This window comes from Rattus rattus, chromosome 5, assembly GCF_011064425.1.
Source record: "Rattus rattus isolate New Zealand chromosome 5, Rrattus_CSIRO_v1, whole genome shotgun sequence".
NCBI classification, from domain to species: domain Eukaryota; kingdom Metazoa; phylum Chordata; class Mammalia; order Rodentia; family Muridae; genus Rattus; species Rattus rattus.
The window spans coordinates 143,626,577-143,644,557 of NC_046158.1; the positions used below are offsets into that span (position 1 = coordinate 143,626,577).

A 17,981-nucleotide genomic window follows, 5' to 3' on the forward strand; every position below is an offset into this window, starting at 1 on the left:
TGACTAAGGATATTGAATGTTTCTTTAGGTGTTTCTCAGTCATTCGATGTTTCTTGGCTGAGAATTCTTTGTTTAGCTCCGTACCCCATTTTTAATAGGGTTATTTGATTCTCTGGAGTCTAACTTCTTGAGTTCTTTGTATATATTGGATATTAACCCTCTATCAGATGTAGTATTGGTAAAGATCTTTTCCCAATCTCTTGGTTGCCATTTTGTCCTAATGACAGTGTCCTTTGCTTACAGAAGCTTTGCAATTTTGTAAAGTCCCACTTATCCATTCTTGATCTTAGAGCATAAGCCACTAGTGTTTTGTTCAAGAAATTTGCCCCAGTGTCCATATGATCAAGACTCTTCCCCCACTTTTTCTTCTATTAGTTTAATCTGGTTTTATGTGAAGGTCCTTGATTTACTTGAACTTGAGCTTTGTACAGGGTGATAAGAATGGATGGATTTGCATTCTCCTACATGCTGACCTCCAGTTGAACCAGCACCATTTGTTGAAAATGCTGTCTTTTTTTTTTTTTTTTTTGCCATTGGATGGTTTTAGCTTCTTTGTCAAAGATCAAGTGACCAGGGGTATATGGGTTCATTTCTGGGTCTTCAATTCTATTCCATTGATCTATCCACCTGTCTCTGTACCAAAAACATACAGTTTTTATCACCATTACTCTGTAATACAGCTTGAGGTCAGGAATGGTGATTCCACCAGAAGTTCTTTTGTTGTTGAGGATATTTTTCAATATCTTTGGTTTTTTGTTATCACAAATGAATTTGGAAATTGCTCTTTCTAGCTCTATGGAGAATTGAGGTGGAATTTTGATGGGGATTGCATTGAATCTGTAGATTGCTTTTGGCAAAATAGCCATTTTCACTATATTAATCCTGCCAATCCATGAGCATGAGAGATCTTTCCTTTGTCTGAGATCTTCTTCAATTTCTTTCTTCACAGAAAGTTCTTGTCAAACAGATCTTTTTCTTTTCTTGATTAGAGTCACACTGAGGTATTTCATATTATTTGTGGCTATTGTGAAGGATGTCATTTCCCTAATTTCTTTCTCAGCCTGTTTATTCTTTGAGTAGAGGAAGGCTACTGATTTGCTTGAGTGAATTTTATATCCAGCCACTTTGCTGAAGTTGTTTATCAGGCTTTGTAGTTCTCTGGTGGAAATTTTGGGGTCACTTAAGTACACTATCATATTATCTGCAAATAGTGATATTTTGTCTTCTTCCTTTCCAATTTGTATCCCTTTGTCTTCCTTTCACTGTCTGATTGCTCTGGCTAGGACTTCAAGTCCTATATTGAATAAGTAGAGAGAGAATGAGCAGCCTTGTTTAGTCCCTGATTTTAGTGGGATTGCTTCAAGTTTCTCTCCATTTAGGCTTGTGTTGACTACTGGTTTGCTGTATATGGCTTTTACTATGTTTAGGTATAGGCCCTAAATTCCTGATCTTTCCAGGACTTTTATCATGAAAGGGGGTTGAATTTTTGTCAAATGCTTTCTCAACATCCAATGAAATGATCATGTGGTTTTTTTCTCTGAGTTTGTTTGTATAGTGGATTATGTTGATGGATTTCATATATTAAACCATCCCTGCATTACTGGGATGAAGCCTACTAGATCATGATGGATGACTGTTTTCATGCGTTCTTGGATTTGGTTTGTGAGAATTTTATTGAGTATTTTTGTGTCGATATTCATAAGGGAACTTGGTCTGAAGTTCTCTTTCTTTGTTGGGTCTTTGTGTGGTTTAGGTATAAGCATAATTGTGGCTATTTATTTATTTATTTATTTATTGGTTGGGAGACTTAATAATTGCTTCTATTTCTTTAGAAGTTATGGGTTGTTTAAATGGTTTATCTGATCCTGATTTAACTTTGGTACCTGGTATTTGTCTAGAAAATTGTCCATTTCCACCAGATTTTTCAGTATGTTTTTATGTTTTTGTAGTAGGATCTGATGATTTTTTGAATTTCCTCAGATTCTGTTGTGATGTCTCCCTTTTCATTTCTGATTTTGTTAATTTGTATACTGCCTCTGTGCCCTCTGATTAGTCTGGCTAAGGGTTTATCTATCTTATTGAATTTCTCAAAGAACCAGCTCCTGGTTTTGTTGATTCTTTGTAAAGTTTTTCGTTCTTACTTTGTTGATTTCAGCCCTGAGTTTGATTATTTCCTGCCTTCTACTCCTCTTGGGTGTATTTGTATTTTGTTCTAGGGCTTTTACAAGAAGATTGAAATAATCCCGTGCATCCTATCAGATCACCACGACTAAGGCTGATCTTCAATAACAACAAAAACAACAGAAAGCCCACCTATACATGGAAGTTGAACAACGCTCTACTCAATGATAACTCGGTCAAGGAACAAAGAAAGAAAGAAATTAAAGACTTTTTAGAATTTAATGAAAATGAAGGTACAACATGCTCATATTCATGGGACACAACGAAAGCTGGTCTAAGAGGAAAACCCATATCTCTGAGTGGCTTCAAAAAGAAACTGGAGAGAGCTTGACAATATACCTAAAAGCTCTAGAACAAAAAGAAACAAATACACTGGAAAAAAATATATAAAAGCAAAACAAACAAAAAACCAGTGCCTTCTTAAATCCTTGAACCCTTTTTGAATTATTAAAACTCTAATTTCAGATAGGTTTGTGACACACATAAAAGTACACGTATGATGTAGTCACGATAGATTGGGAAAATGACTATTAATTTTCCATTAGACTGCTAAAATGCAAATTAGTAAATCCAGTACCAGGGCAAAAGGCAAATGGAATTTTAAATGTTTTAAGCAGATTCCTAAGGTGGGGGAAAGAGAAGGGGTCCCAAGACCAAATCCACGGCCAAGAGAGGAAAGAGCCAAGGCCAGTCTCTGAGGGAAGAGAATCCTCCCTCCCACCAGATCCTGGAATCCCATGGTACCCTACAGGATTTCCCCTTGGAGTCACATGTTCTGGACTCCTGACAACTGGCATTGTGGCAGAACACTGGGAAATGTTTTCCTGTCTTCCTGCTTCTTCTAAGGCAACAGGGTAGGGCCGTGGTGAAGCAGCAGGATTTTAATCCATCAGTAGATCCTCATCGGGGTCTCTCTAAGCCTCCCTTACTCTTGGATAAGATGGCGGCCATCGCCAAACAATCACCTACTGAACAGTGTTGACAGTATAGGAGGTGTAATTGTACTGCCCGCCTTGTAGAACATCCCGGATGTCTCGGCCAGCCTTAACCATTAAGGTGGGATTCTAGGGAATCGATTGACAAAAGTGCCCCATGGCCTGGAAAAGTGCACTTCCATTCTGAAGCCGATTTGGTTCGTTGTCCAGGGGAGGCTCGTGAATTTCTATGGAGGAGGGGACTACAGGAAGCCAACTTGGGACAGGATCTGAGGGGTCAACCTTAGCTTTCTCGTTAGCTGTCTATGTGGTTTTATGTTTTCAGGTGAATGCAAGAGGATGAGTTTTGTGTCTGAATTTACTTGGGGGCTGTGAGGGATTGTGGGTATTCGTGGGCTGCTCCGGTTATTTGCGTCTAAGCCTTGTGCTCGGCATTTATTACGGGAGAATTTCGGGAGTTTGGGGCTGGCAATTATTTGCGTAGCAAATCTCCACGTTAGACTTTAATTTTTAGCGATTGTGGGAATTTGTGGGCTTGTTTTCATTTATTTGTAGGGCAAGTCGTCGGACTGAGTATTATGTTAATAGGGCGTGTCGGTGGAGGATCATGAGATTTATGGGTATATTCGGCTATCTGCATAGCAAACCATTAGGTTGAATGTTCATTGTGTTAGTTAATGGAGGTCTTTGTAAGACTATGGGATTTGAGGGGTCTTCTGGGAATTCGTATCGAAAGCCTCCATCTTAGGTTATGTACCTATTGTCTAGTTTGGGGGGGGGATTATGGGAATTTGTAGACCGATCTAGCTGTTTAGCAAGTCAACATCATGTAATGTACGCTTAGCAGACAGTTTGAGGAATTGTGGGACTTTGTGGGTGTGTCTTCTAGCTGTTTGCATCTTAGATTATGTGTTTATTGGATAATTTTGAGAGATATGGGAATTCGTTGGCCGACTATCCAGCTGTTTGCACGGCAAGTCACAGGATTAGATATTTATTACGTTAATAAAAGGTGTCAATGGAAGACCTTGAAAATTTGTGGGGGTTTCTTCTGGCACAGCAAGCCTTCATCTTGGGTTGTACACTTCCTGGATAGTTTTAAGGGATTGTGGGAATTTATGGGGGTGTCTTCTAGCTGTTTGAAAATTAAACCTGCATCTTAAAGTGTGCATTTATTAAATAGCTTTGAGGGATTGTGGAAATTTGGGAGAGCTGTCTTCTGGCTAGTTGTATAGCAAGCCACCATCTTGGTTTATGCATTTATTGAATAGTCCAGAAGGGGTTATGGGAAATTGTAGGTGTGTCTTCTATCTCTTTGCATGCCAACCGTCCATCTTGGGTTGCATGTTTATTGGAAAGCTTTGAGGGATTATGGGATTTTGTGGGTGTGCCTTCTAGCTGTTTGCATCTGAAGTCTCTCTCTCTCTCTTAGATTGTGCATGCATTCGGTAGTTTTGAGGAATCCTGAGAGTTTGTGGGCTTGTCTTCTGGCTAGACATAGCAAGGACCCATCTTTATTCCTATTGTATGTTTATTTGGGGGGGGAGGGTCAATGGAGGATCATGGGAATTTATTGCAGTGTCTTCTTGCTAGTTGTATAAAAGCTGCCATCCTGGATTGTGCATTTTATTGGATACCTGAAGGACTGCGGGAATTTGTGGGCATGTGTTCTGCCCATCTGCATATCAAGCCTCCATTTTGGGTCCTGTGTTTTTTACTACTTGGACAGCATGTCACTGGGCTATTTATTATGTTTACTGGGGATTATTAGAAGACTATGGGAACTTGAAGAGGTCCTGCTATTTGCATATTGAGCCTCCATCTTAGATTGTGTTTATTGGATGGTTTGGAGGGATTGTGGGAGTTTGTCCTCTGCTCTGATTGTGTGCACATCAGGCCCTTGGATTGAATGTTTATATTGGCTATTAGAGGGGTTGGAAAATTATAGGAATTCTGGAGTGTCTTCTATTTGCCTAGCAAGCCTCCATCTTGGAATATACATTTATTGGATGGTTTTGAGGGATTATGGGAATTTGTGAGCCTCCATATTTACTTGGATTATTTAGAGAGAGTTCTGGGTTTATTTTGCACCCATATCTGCATATTCTAATTACTAGGTCGAGGCATCTAGCTTTGGGAAGATATAGAGAGATACGAATGGTAAGAACTCCTTTTGTGGCCTTCTTGGCATTCATACTTGAGGTAAACTATAAAATTTAACCTACCTGGGTATAACTAATTTGGATAATAGAATAGTTAGTGTATTTGGTAGTCTTGGTTACAGAATTAACTTCATTCATGTCTCATTTGGTCCATTTCAGATACATGGTGTGTTAAATGCTGGGGTCAACACTGGGCTCTTCCTTGTATGCTAAACACAAACTTGGGGTATGAGTTTGAAGGGCAAAGATGAGGCAGGGATGTACAGTAGACCTCAGTCCCAAGTCATAATATGATTGGGCTTCACATTGGACCTCCCTACTGTACCCCCATCTCATGCACAATCATATCTTGGGTTCCCCCATGTGTGTCCCATCTCACTCCCAATCATATGTTGGACCTTCTCCTTGTGTGCCCCATCTCACACCCAATCATATGTTGGGTCCCTCATGTGTGCCCCATCTCAGTCCCAATCATATGTTGGGGCCCTCATGTGTGCCCCATCTCAGTCTCAATCATATGTTGGGCCTCCCCTTGTGTGCCCCATCTCACTCCCAATCATATGTTGGGTCCCTCATGTGTGCCCCATCTCACTCCCAAGTCATATGTTAGGCACCGCATGTGTGCCTCGCCTCATGCCCAATCATATGTTGGGCCCCCCCATCTCATGCCCAATCATATGTTGGGCCTCCCCTTATGTGCTCCATCTCATACCCAATCATATGTTGGGTCCCCCATTTCATGCCAAATCATATTTGGGCCCCATCTCACACCCAATCATATGTTGGGTCCCCATTTCACGCCCAATCATATGTTGGGCCCCCATCTCACACCCAATCATATGTTGGGTCCCCCCCATCTCACGCCCAATCATATGTTGGGTCCCCCCATCTCACGCCCAATCATATGTTGGGTCCCCCCATTTCATGCCCAATCATATGTTGGGTCCCCCCATTTCATGCCCAATTATATGTCGGGCCCCCCATCTCATGCCCAATCATATGTTGGGCCTCCCCTTATGTGCCCCATCTCATACCCAATCATATGTTTGGTCCCCCCATTTCATGCCCATTCATATGTTGGGTCCCCTCATGTGTGCCCCATCTCAGTCCCAATCATATGTTGGGGCCCTCATGTGTGCCCCCTCTCAGGCCCAATCATATGTTGGGCCCCCCCATCTCACGCCCAATCATATGTTGGGCCTCCCCTTATGTGCCCCATCTCATACCCAATCATATGTTGGGTCCCCCCATTTCCTGCCCAACCATATGTCAGGCCCCCATCTCACACCCAATCATATGTCGGGCCCCCCATCTCATGCCCAATCATATGTTGGGCCTCGCCTTATGTGCCCCATCTCATACCCAATCATATGTTGGGTCCCCCCATTTCATGCCCAACCATATGTCAGGCCCCCCATCTCACACCCAATCATATGTCGGGCCCCCCATCTCATGCCCAATCATATGTTGGGCCTCGCCTTATGTGCCCCATCTCATACCCAATCATATGTTGGGTCCCCCCATTTCATGCCCAATCATATGTTGGGCCCCCATCTCACGCCCAATCATATGTTGGGTCCCCCCATCTCACGCCCAATCATATGTTGGGTCTCCCCATTTCATGCCCAATCATATGTTGGGTCCCCCCATTTCATGCCCAATCATATGTTGGGCCCCCATCTCACACCCAATCATATGTTGGGTCCCCCCATTTCATGCCCAATCATATGTCGGGCCCCCCATCTCACGCCCAATCATATGTTGGGCTCCCATCTCACACCCAATCATATGTTGGGTCCCCCCATCTCACGCCCAATCATATGTTGGGTCCCCCCATTTCATGCCCAATCATATGTTGGGTCTCCCCATCTCATGCCCAATCATATGTCGGGCCCCCATCTCATGCCCAATCATATGTTGGGCCCCCATCTCACACCCAATCATATGTTGGGTCCCCCCATCTCATGCCCAATCATATGTTGGGCCCCCATCTCACACCCAATCATATGTTGGGTCCCCCCTTCTCATCTCACACCCAATCATATGTCGGGCCCCCCATCTCATGCCCAATCATATGTTGGGCCATGTACCCCATCACACCCAATCATATGTTGGGTCCCCCCATCTCATGCCCAATCATATGTTGGGCCCCCATCTCACACCCAATCATATGTTGGGTCCCCCCATTTCATGCCCAATCATATGTTGGGCCCCCATCTCACACCCAATCTTATGTTGGGTCCCCCCATCTCACGCCCAATCATATGTTGGGTCTCCCCATTTCATCTCACACCAATCATATGTTGGGTTCCCCCATCTCACACCAATCATATGTTGGGCCCCCATCTCACACCCAATCTTATGTTGGGCCCCCATCTCACACCCAATCATATGTTGGGCCCCCATCTCACACCCAATCATATGTTGGGCACCCATTTCATGCCCAATCATGTGCCCATTTGTCCCCCTTCTCATGCCCAATAATGAAAGCTTGTTTTATTGCGTGACATGTTGTATTAGTCATTTTCTTCTTTAGCAACTGGATGCACGTACTTTCCCCATGATTTTGCTTATTGACTCTTCAGAACTCTTTACTTATTAGCCAGCCCTGTTTCTTTTACCCAATCCCACACCCAGGATATTTTTATGGGATTTTTCACTTTCTTATATAACCATTCCTTCCACCCTCCTTTTTGACAAGAACCAAAACTCTAACTTAAATATGTATAATTAATCTGCACCTAATTCATCTTGGTGTGGATTGAAGTGACCGCTTTCAAATGTTTCCCAAATTAACTCCCACTTTCCCCACCCACAGGAACCCTGCCAGTAGACCCCCACCCCATCACACTCCCAGCCTTCCCCTAGGCTCCTCACCCGGCTTATAGGACCTGTCGTCCTCCACCTCCCGCTTGGTGCCTAGACCAATCCCACCCGTGAACCCCGGGACTTAACTCGCTGCAAATCAAAGAGCAACAACATATTTTGCTCATTTTTAATTTTTATTTTGATTTTTTAATGCTGCACAACACAATATTTATTTCATTTTGAGTTTCATTTATTTCATTTATTTCTTTATTTCTGTTTGTTGCTGCTTTTATTTTACTTACTGAAAGTGAGAGGGAACTTTTGTGGCCTTTTTCTTTTTCTTTTTCTTCTGTAGGCCGCCTTAAGCTTACTAAATTTGGAACATCTAAGCAAGCTGAAGGGAAGAGGGGGTTTTTCAGAATCACTGGGGAGAAAAGGGAAAGGTTGCGGTGTTGATCATGCCCTATGGTGGGTGATCAACTGCTTGTACGATTGCGTTTCACTCTTAATTAATTGTGCTTAAGGCTGAATTAAATTTGGGCGTTCCCTTCTTAGAGCAGCTCGTATTGGCGAAGATGCATGCGCTGGATGATGTCACGGCAGTCGTTGAAGACACGGCGGATGTTCTCAGTGTCCACGGCGCAGGTAAAGTGAGGGTAGCAGTAGTGACGCCCATCTCCACTAGCAGTGCTGATTCTCTGTGGGTGGAGAGAGGCTTGGTCAGCAACCCTCTCCAGGAGCCCCTCGCCCCCACGAAGGACCAGTCAACTGATCGTAAATAAAATGGAAGACCTAGACGGCTCAATCCCCAAATCCACCACTGACTGGAGAATACCCGTAAGGGACTACAGACAAGTCCTACTCACCAGAAACTCATCCCGGATGAAGTACTTGGCCCGGGTCACGCGTGGGTCCTCTCCGGGCTCGGGAGTCGCTGCAAAAAAAATATATATATATAAATATTAACTAGACTGACACCATTGTAACCCGTCACCCCCAAACTCTTGATCTCTGCCTATGAAAATGAGGGAAATAAATGTCCCTGGCCTTCCCGTGGTGGGAGGGGCTATGGACTCTTAGCCACACCTTCTGCCCAAGAAGGTCCTGCCTGACTAAACCAGCGCAGAGAACGTACCATCCTCAGGAGTGGTGTAGCGAGCGAACTCTGGAAAGTAGTCCTCGATCTTCGATTTCCCAGCGAGGACCTTCTCAGCAAGCAGATCTTGCTTGTTGAGGAAGAGGATCACAGAGATGGTGCGCAGCCATCTGAGGAGGGAGGGACCGGGTGAGAGCTGGGGCCAGAGAGAGCTGCTGACCTACAGGGTGAGCCAAGTCGGGGAGACCCCACACACCTGTTGTTCCAGATGCTCTTGAAGAGGTTCAGAGCCTCCTGCAGACGGTTGGTCTGGTTGTCCTCCCGGATGACCATGTTGTAGCTGCTGCTGGCCACCACGAAGATGATGGCAGTCACATCATTGAAGCACTGGATCCACTTGCGGCGTTCATCGCGCTGGCCGCCCACATCGAACATGCTGGAACGGAGAACACTGGGTTACCCTAGGCCCATCCCTCCCTCTCCAGGCCAGATAGTTGGGACTCGACAACCATTCACTTACTGGAAGTTGACTTTGTCCACCTGGAACTTGGTCTCAAAGATTCCAGAGGTCAGGACGCGGCAGCGAAGCAGGTCCTAGAATAAAGAGGGGGTCAGTGGGTCTGCCCTAATTGCCCCAAGGAGAACCAGCAATGTGGAGCCCACAGCCTTGAGGCCAGTGGCGCACGCATACCTGGTCACTTGGCACGTAGTCGGCCTGCTTGATCACATCAATCTTGTCCAGGAAGCTTGGAAGGAAAGGAGACATGGTGGTCAGTGTGTGCCCAGTGTGTCCCCAGCAAGGCAAGTGGTGGTGGGCTCAGCCCTTGCTTTTGACATGGAAGGGAATTGTAAAAATCCCTTTCCTAAAGCAAGGTACAATCGTGGGCTTAAGCGTGCTCAGGCCTCTGTTCCAGGACAAAGCAGAACCAGCCCTCCCTATCTGCTTTGGAAGAGCCTCATTGATTACTGAGAACCGAGCCAACACAAGCTGTGGGCACAAAGGGGCCGTTCTTGCATTCACCACTTTGAACAGGAAGCAAACATGAAGTTCTCTTCCTATCTACTGGGTCTGTGAAATACAACAGTCCAGATAGCAAACTTTTAGTTTAAAAAAAGGAGAAGAAAGAAAAGTTGCATTTTGCAAGACTGGGATAATATAATGTGAAAAAGTAATATTAATACTACTTCAGAGGGTGGGGGCTTTGGGAGGGGGGAAGAGGGTTGGGAACTCTTTTAAAGTAGACCAATCAGAGAGAAAAATCACAAAGGAGCATAGTCTATTTAAAGAAAGCCCCTGAGTTTGTGTGTGTTTGTGTGTGTGTGTGTGTGTGTGTGTGTGTGTGTGTGTGTGTGTGTGTTTTCCTCCTTCCCCTTCCTTTTTACCAGTTCCGAGTTAGTCTGGCTTAGAGGATACACTAACTGGTCCAATCAATCTTACATTACAGCACAGGCCCAGAAATAGCTCCCCAGCCGCCCTGGCCTCCAGCATGTTGCCATGGCAACAGAACCACAATTCTATAAATAGATCCTTAGCACCAAATCTTGTGAGAAGACATCTGGAGTGGGGCCAGCCAAACTGCAGCTCAACAAACACAAACCTGGCAGCTTAAGAACCAGGCCCAGGCCCAGTGCCTGCCCTCCAGCACAAAGGCGGTTAAACAAATGAGCGGGCCACCGTGCACTCAGGCTGGGGAGGTGGCTTACACAACTTTAAAGTTGTCTTCTCGCTCTTGAAGTTTCCCTAAAACTTCGGAGGGTTGGTGCATGTGGTTCAGGCTTCAGGAGTACAGTGCACAGCTCTCAACAACAACATGAAGTCTTTAAAGGGGTGTGGTCCACAAGAACCTGGCTAAGTCAGTGTTAAAGAAAAGGACCCCAACCATTCCCCACCGGGTAGCTAAGCCTCACCTTGTATCTGTACTTAACTCCTGAACTGGATCCAAAATACAAATCACAAACAATTCCAGGATCTCCATTTGTTTTCTGTTTCTATAATTAGTGCTTCCAGCTTTTAGTACAAACTTTTGAGAAAAATCAGGAACTTTGCTGGAGCCGGGGGGAGTTGGGGGTTGGGGCCTGTGGGGATGGCCTTTCAGTTCCTTGAAAGAATATACAACTTTGTGTATTAAATCATGACATGGCTATATATGTAGCAACAAGTCCCTGTGGGAGAGTGGGGGACATGAAGCTCAAGTACCTTATAAGGCACTGGTCAATAAAAAGTCTCTGTGAATTTTGTATGGGGGAGTGGAGGGGGAGGGATAGCATGTGCTTGCTGTATTGTGTGTACCCCTAAATGCTTAGAGGTCATTTCAGTGAGTTACACCACTTTATTACAGTGAAGTGGGGGGTGGTGGGGAGAGCAAGGGAGCGAGCAGCTACTTACTACTGGGCACAGTCGATCAGCTGGTACTCGTTGGAGCGCTCGTAGCAGGCACGAACTCCCTCATCCTCCCACAGAGCCTTGGCATGCTCATAGAATTCCTGAAAGAGAGAACCCAGGGAAAACGTTGGCTGAAAGGCGGGTGTGCACACCAGTCGGGGACCCCGCCCCTGGAACTCTAGGGCCATCATTCACTGTGTGAGTCCGAGTGTGAGCAGGTCCCTGTGTGAAATGGACACTTGGAAAGAGCCTTTAGCCCTGCTAAACACCCAGGAATCTGTATAATTAATTAGCGTGTTTTCATCTCGGGTAACTACTGTTATTCTTGTGGGGGTGGGGGCAAACAAACTGAGGTAAACTTTCCCCACAGAAGTATGTGTACGGGAAGAATATGTATTATCCTGTGGTAGGGACATGGGCTGAGGCTAGAATACTGTCCAGATATCAGAGTAGCAGATATTAATGACATCAGATGCATTGTGGGTAGGCTGCCATTTTGTCTCTAAGAGACACAGTCATGGGAGGTCGGATGACTATGGCGTCCATGCTGTCTCCCTGTTTGAGTTTTGGGTTTTTGTTTTTTTTTTTAAATCAATAGCTATTGTTTTTGTTTTTAAGTGTACCTGCTTGTACTATTTTTTCTCATAAGTTTGTAGCCAAAGCCCATCTAAAATATACAAACTCCACAGAAGCCTAACAAGAGGCAGCAATGACTTTAGACAAGTCTCTTCTTCCGGCCTTAAAATCCTTTCTCCCCCATGAGGGGTTAAAAATGTACATGCTTGGCACAGGGCAAGTTCTACCCTCTCTAAAAATAGCTTTTAGAAGGCCAAGAGACCCTTGTCAAGAGGGTCAGGCTCCCAGGCAAAGAGCTGATGAGAACATTTTATTTCTTGTAACGTCCCATCTCATAATTTACGTTTAGATCAGAACATTGGAAGGCGCGTATTTGCACTAGGCCGGATTAACCAGGCAATTAGGAACATGTGGTTTTGTCTGTCCTCGTGTGTATGAGTGGAATACCTGAGTTTGCTTCAGGTCAGGACCTTTCCCCCATAAAAATTTACTATCTGGTGAATGGAGGAGTAAGCTGAGGTCTAGAGTAGATGGAAGTTTGCTCATCCATCCTGGACGGAGCCCTAACCGTGTCTTTATCATCTTTTAGTCTTGGGCACTCCCACAGCGGGTGTGAGCCTGGCCCTTGTGTTCCCCTTGGGACTCGGGTGAAGGGCAGGGAAACCAGCTTACAGGTGGGAAGTCAAAGTTTGGCACGTTCATCACGCTCAGAATGTAGTCCACTCTGAACTGGTTCTCAGGGTTGGCCAGCTCCACGGGGGGCACCAGGTTGCTCATGGCGGCCACAATGGTCTGAAAAGGGTTTATAGCAAAGCGGTCAGGGGTGGGGCAGCACCACGGGAAGAAGGGGTTGCTAAAAGAGAAGAGCAAGAGGCTAGGCACATACTTCAATGGCCTCCTTCAGGTTGTTTTTGATGTCCTGCACTTTGGTGGCCTTCTCACTACAGTGGAATTGGAAAAAAAGAGAAGAAAATCATATTGCATCCTGCCCACCAGGGTGTTATCTTCATTGAGACACATCAACTAAAAAGCATAGTATTCTGTTCTCCGAGGAATTGTGGGCTGGATCTGTAGATTGGAGATGTCCAAATTAAAGTGAAATTGTAATTCCCCAAGCAGGTCCTGAGGACAGGCCTGATGAGCCTGGATTAGAGACAAGGCATCGAGATCTTGATCAACTGTACCAGAAATTGCACCTGGTCTACCTGCTGTTCCAACCACACCCTGCTGCTTCCTCAGGGTTCTTACTTGATTAGCAGACTGAGGGTTGTGCTGGAGGTAGGGTTAGGGCATGCTGGACTTGGGATACAGTAGGTTGTGAGGGTCAGAGGTGACAGGTGTTTATTATTGATGTTAGGGTTTCCATTCCCGTATTTATTTGTAGACCTTATCATTTAATCTACGAATCTGGCACGAGGAGATGTTGTTTGGGGTACTGTGGCTCACGGCACCCTTGCACGGGCCCCCAGCTGTGGCTAGGAGTCCTGATCCCCATACTGTTGGTGGGCGTGGGGTTCATGTATACCGGGGGAGGAGCTGTGTAGATGTTCCCTTTGCTCGTTTTAACCAGCCTTCGGGATAACCTATGTGACATGGCCTTCCTGGGACGTTTGTATGCAGTAGGAGTCACCAATCCCTCAGGCCACAGGCCACATCTTCTGGTTATGGGGGTGGGTGGTATCCCCCAGAAGGAATGCTAATTCATGGAGATTACAGTGGTTCAAAATGCTGTCTCTTTTAGGAGACAGCCTATAGGCTAAACACAGCCATAGAGAACTGTGAGCTCATATTTAGGGGACCGGCCAAGCCCCGCCCCTTGCTTGGAGCAGACCTCTTGTCTGGGCCTGGTCTTCTGCATGGTTAGTGGGGGTCAGAAGACCAGCATGCATGGCCCCTTCAGCGTGAGGCCTGGTGGCACAGAACAGGAACCAGAGGAACTTAACCCTGATAAGGAAACTGAGGCAGAGGACTGGGGTGGCAGTGACAAGGACAGGACACAGGTGCTTTTGCTGACATTTACGACTGAAGTCACAAAGTGGAGAGAGTTAAATCACACCCCCCATGGAACAGGGTAGAAAATTAGTAGAGTGAGTTGGTAGAGTGAGTTGTAAGATGGGGGCCAGCAGCTACTAGAGTGAAGAAGGTGGAGAGGCCCTCAGGTGGAGAGGGCCTCTGGGGGCCATGTGCCTGTCTGCCAGAGGTGTAGAGATCTTGGGTTATGTGCATACCTGCCAATGGGGTGGGGGTCTGGGGGGAATCATGTGGATATCAGCCAAGAGTGGGGATCTATGGTACCTATGCATACCCACCAATAGACTGGGGACTTGGGGAGCATGTGGATATCTGTCAAGAATGGGGTTCTGGGGGGCATGTGGATACCCATCAATAGAGTGGGGGTCTGGGGGAGCATGTAGATGCCCACTAAGAGAGTGGGGGTCTGGGGGGAGGGGCATGTGGATACCCACCAATAGAGTGGGGGTCTGGGGAGCATGTAGATACCCACTAAGAGAGTGGGGGTCTGGGGGGCATGTGGATACCCACCAACAGAGTGGGGGTCTGGGGGCCATGTGGGATGCCCACCAACAGAGTGGGGGTCTGGGGGCATGTGGATACCCCTAAGAGAGTGGGGATCTGGGGGGTATGTGGATGCCCACCAATGAGGGGAGGTCTGGGGGGACATGTAGATACCCACTAAGAGAGTGGGGGTCTGGGGGCATGGGATACCCCCAAGAGAGGTGGTGATCTGGGGGGCATGTGGATGCCCACCAATAGAGTGGGGGGTCTGGGGGAGCATGTGGATATCTGTCAAGAGTGGGGGTCTGGGGGGCATGTGGATATCTGTCAAGAGTGGGGGTCTGGGGGGCATGTGGATGCCCACTAAGAGAGTGGGGGGGATTGGGGGCATGTGGATGCCCACCAATAGAGTGGGGGTCTGGGGGGGCATGTGGATACCCACTAAGAGAGGGGGGGGCTGGGGGGACATGTGGATACCCACTAAGAGAGTGGGGGGATTTGGGGGCGTGTGGATACCCACCAATAGAGTGGGGGTCTGGGGGGCATGTGGATACCCACCAACAGAGTGGGGGTCTGAGGGGCATGTGGATACCCACCAATGAGTGGGGGTCTGGGGGGGGACATGTAGATACCCACTAAGAGAGTGGGGGGTATGGGGGGGCATGTGGATACCCACCAATAGAGTGGGGGTCTGGGGGGACATGTAGATACCCACCAATAGAGTGGGGGTATGGGGGAGCATGTGGATACCCAAAGGGATGGGGACTGGGGGTGCCCACCAATAGTGGTAACCTGGGGGTGTCTGGGGTACCCACCAATAGAGTGGGGATCTGGGGTCCTATGCATAACCATCAACAGAGTGGGAATCTGGGGTTACCCACCAATAGAGTGGGGGGTCTGGGGGGTGTCATGTGCATGCCTGCAAATGGGGTGGGAGTCTGGGGTTATGTGCAACCCTAACCCTAAGGGGTGGAAGTCTGGGGTCATGTGCAACCCTAACCCTAAGGGGTGAGAGTCTGGGGTCATGTGCAACCCTAACCCTAAGGGGTGAGAGTCTGGGGTCATGTGCAACCCTAACCCTAAGGGGTGAGAGTCTGGGGTCACGTGCACGCCAGCCAGTAGAGTGGGGATACAGGAGTCATGTGCATGCCCACCAATAGGGCCACACCCAAAGAACCCATTCTTTCATGAAGACTTATAATCGCTGATATCTGAATGGGGCTCTCTTTCCACACAGGCTCTTTATGTATTTGGGGAGTGGTCTGTGTTCTGAATGATCTCACGATATACTTTCCTTGGGGGGCCATCTCTTAGGTGAGGGCCTGCAAGATTTAGAGGTTGGGGGTGTTCTCAACAATAGGAGGGAGGGGCTGAGAGCTCCGGCTACCAGGATTTTGACAAGGCCACGACAGTGGGAAATCAGAGCCCAACCCCCACAGGAAGAGGGCAAGCTGCCTCTCACTCCATATTTGTAATTAAAGCAAACCCACCGCCCAGAGCAGGAAAAGGAGACAAGAGGGAACCAACCCCCCCCCCCACCATGGCTGCAGGCAGGAGGGGCTGTCCTAGGGCTGGGGTGAGCACTAGGGGTGTGGGAGTTGTACACACCTGAGAGCTGCTTGGGGCCCTCAGGCTCTGAAAGCTTTAGGCACCACCCAGTGTTTAGAGACATGGTGTGCCCACCCCTCAGAGGGACTGGTTCTGTTAGGGTGGGGGAGGGGCGGCGCACTGTGAAGCTCAGTTCTGAAGTCCTGCATTCCTGAGTTGGTGTTAGCCTCTGGGACTGGTTATAGAGATGTCAGAGACTAGAAGCATGTGTTTGAGGCCCTCAACCCTCCAATGTAGATTTCACAGAGGAGCCTCCCCTATCCTGCCCTGGGACAAATCTACCCCTCCCCCCGCCCTTTTTTAAAATATGGCTTCCTGCCATTGGAACCAAGGCCCAGATTTCTGATTTTAAGGCCCCAGAACAGAAAAATGAGGCTAGTTGGGTATTAACTACTCCACTCGGCATACAGGTAGAAGGAAGCATTTCCCCAGGGAAGAGTCTTCATTCAGTTTGATATTTCGCTCTAAGTAGTAGTATGGTAATTGGAAAGCTTCCAGTCTTAAAATACAGATATTCTGAGAACGTGTTCGGCATTCATCTACGTATGTGAATAGGTGTGGGAGTGTATCCAGTATAAAACAGCTAAAATAGAAAATCTGAAATCTAATTCGGGTGTGTAGTACTAAAACAAACCTCCATTGAGGAGATTACTATGCAGATGAAGCCATCGTGCTGGGGGCCCGGCGGGTTCACCCTCATTTGTAATACTGCTTAATGAATTTAACGTTGATTGTGAAATTCGGAGAAAATTCCTTAGATGTCTCTAAGCCACTTGACAGAGGCAAGGCATGTGCCAGTTCCGGGATTCTGGCTGACTGGAAAGTTGGGGCGGGCGGTATCTATAGGATGCTGCTCCCCCTCCCCACCCCAAAAGTGTAAGGCAGATTAGTGGGGTTAGCATTTTTTTTATTTTTTAGTAGGTCCTGCCCCCCCCTCTCCTGTTAAGTGGCAGGGGAAGGCTGTGTGGTTGGTACCCATCCTCCACCTCTATACCCTGGTCTTTGTGCTTGTAGGAAAAGACAGACAAAAGAGCAGACAGAAGACAGACGCAAGATACAGGGATTGCTGAGACATGCAGAGAGTTTTATTTATCAGGAGTGTTAATACTTATTTTTACTTGTAGAGTCATAGGAAGAAAAACGTGCAGGTATTAGTAGGGTTGAAGGGCTTAGCACAGCACACATTATATAGGAGGCTCTCTCAGTAGGGGCTTGCCACACTTCTCAGATGCCAACTTTTGGTACAGCGGATTATCAAGATATCGATGCGTTTTCTGAGTGCTGTTCTACTACACTGTTGCCAATTAAAGACTTCATCCCATCTTTCTGTTTTTACTTAACGCCTAAAGGTTAGGTAATAGGTTAGGGACCCATCCCCCCTCCCCCCCACCCAGACAACAGAATAGTATTCTTATTAGTAGTTTCCTAAGACCGGGCAATTCCAGCATGCAAAATGGGATAACTGGGGTAGGACATAGCGAAGATGGAGGACTGTAGCCATCATCTAGTGGGGGTAATAGACTCTAAAAGAAACAGATGAACAAACAAGTGTCAGTCACTTTGTTCCCGACCCCCAGATCCTTTGACCCGCCCGTGCCCGGTCTCAGAAGCCATTCCTCCTCCATGTTCTAGGCTGGAAGCTGCTCTATGAATTGACATGAGGAACAGCCCCCTCCATCCTGCATGCTCGTGAGCAAATGGAGCTGGATGGACGCCTG

General features: G+C 47.0%; 1 protein-coding gene across 8 annotated transcripts in view; it reads right to left on the minus strand.

Annotated features, from left to right (window-relative positions):
* Positions 1-8,261: 8,261 nt before the first annotated feature.
* Gnas (GNAS complex locus) overlaps positions 8,262-17,981 on the minus strand; it is a 51,632-nt gene continuing 41,912 nt past the window's right edge. For 5 of the 8 annotated variants that reach the window (XM_032904688.1, XM_032904691.1, XM_032904689.1 and 2 more), the window contains 9 exons: positions 13,028-13,082; positions 12,814-12,933; positions 11,569-11,666; positions 9,874-9,928; positions 9,703-9,776; positions 9,439-9,618; positions 9,222-9,352; positions 8,953-9,020; positions 8,262-8,784 (listed from right to left, as the gene is read on the minus strand). In XM_032904688.1, the coding sequence (XP_032760579.1) occupies positions 8,638-8,784; positions 8,953-9,020; positions 9,222-9,352; positions 9,439-9,618; positions 9,703-9,776; positions 9,874-9,928; positions 11,569-11,666; positions 12,814-12,933; positions 13,028-13,082 (928 nt within the window). In that variant the 3' untranslated portion in view covers positions 8,262-8,637. Of the gene's footprint in view, positions 8,785-8,952; positions 9,021-9,221; positions 9,353-9,438; positions 9,619-9,702; positions 9,777-9,873; positions 9,929-11,568; positions 11,667-12,813; positions 12,934-13,027; positions 13,086-13,346; positions 13,350-17,981 lie in introns of all 8 variants that reach the window. The other 3 variants (XM_032904696.1, XM_032904693.1, XM_032904690.1) reach the window with 2 other exon arrangements.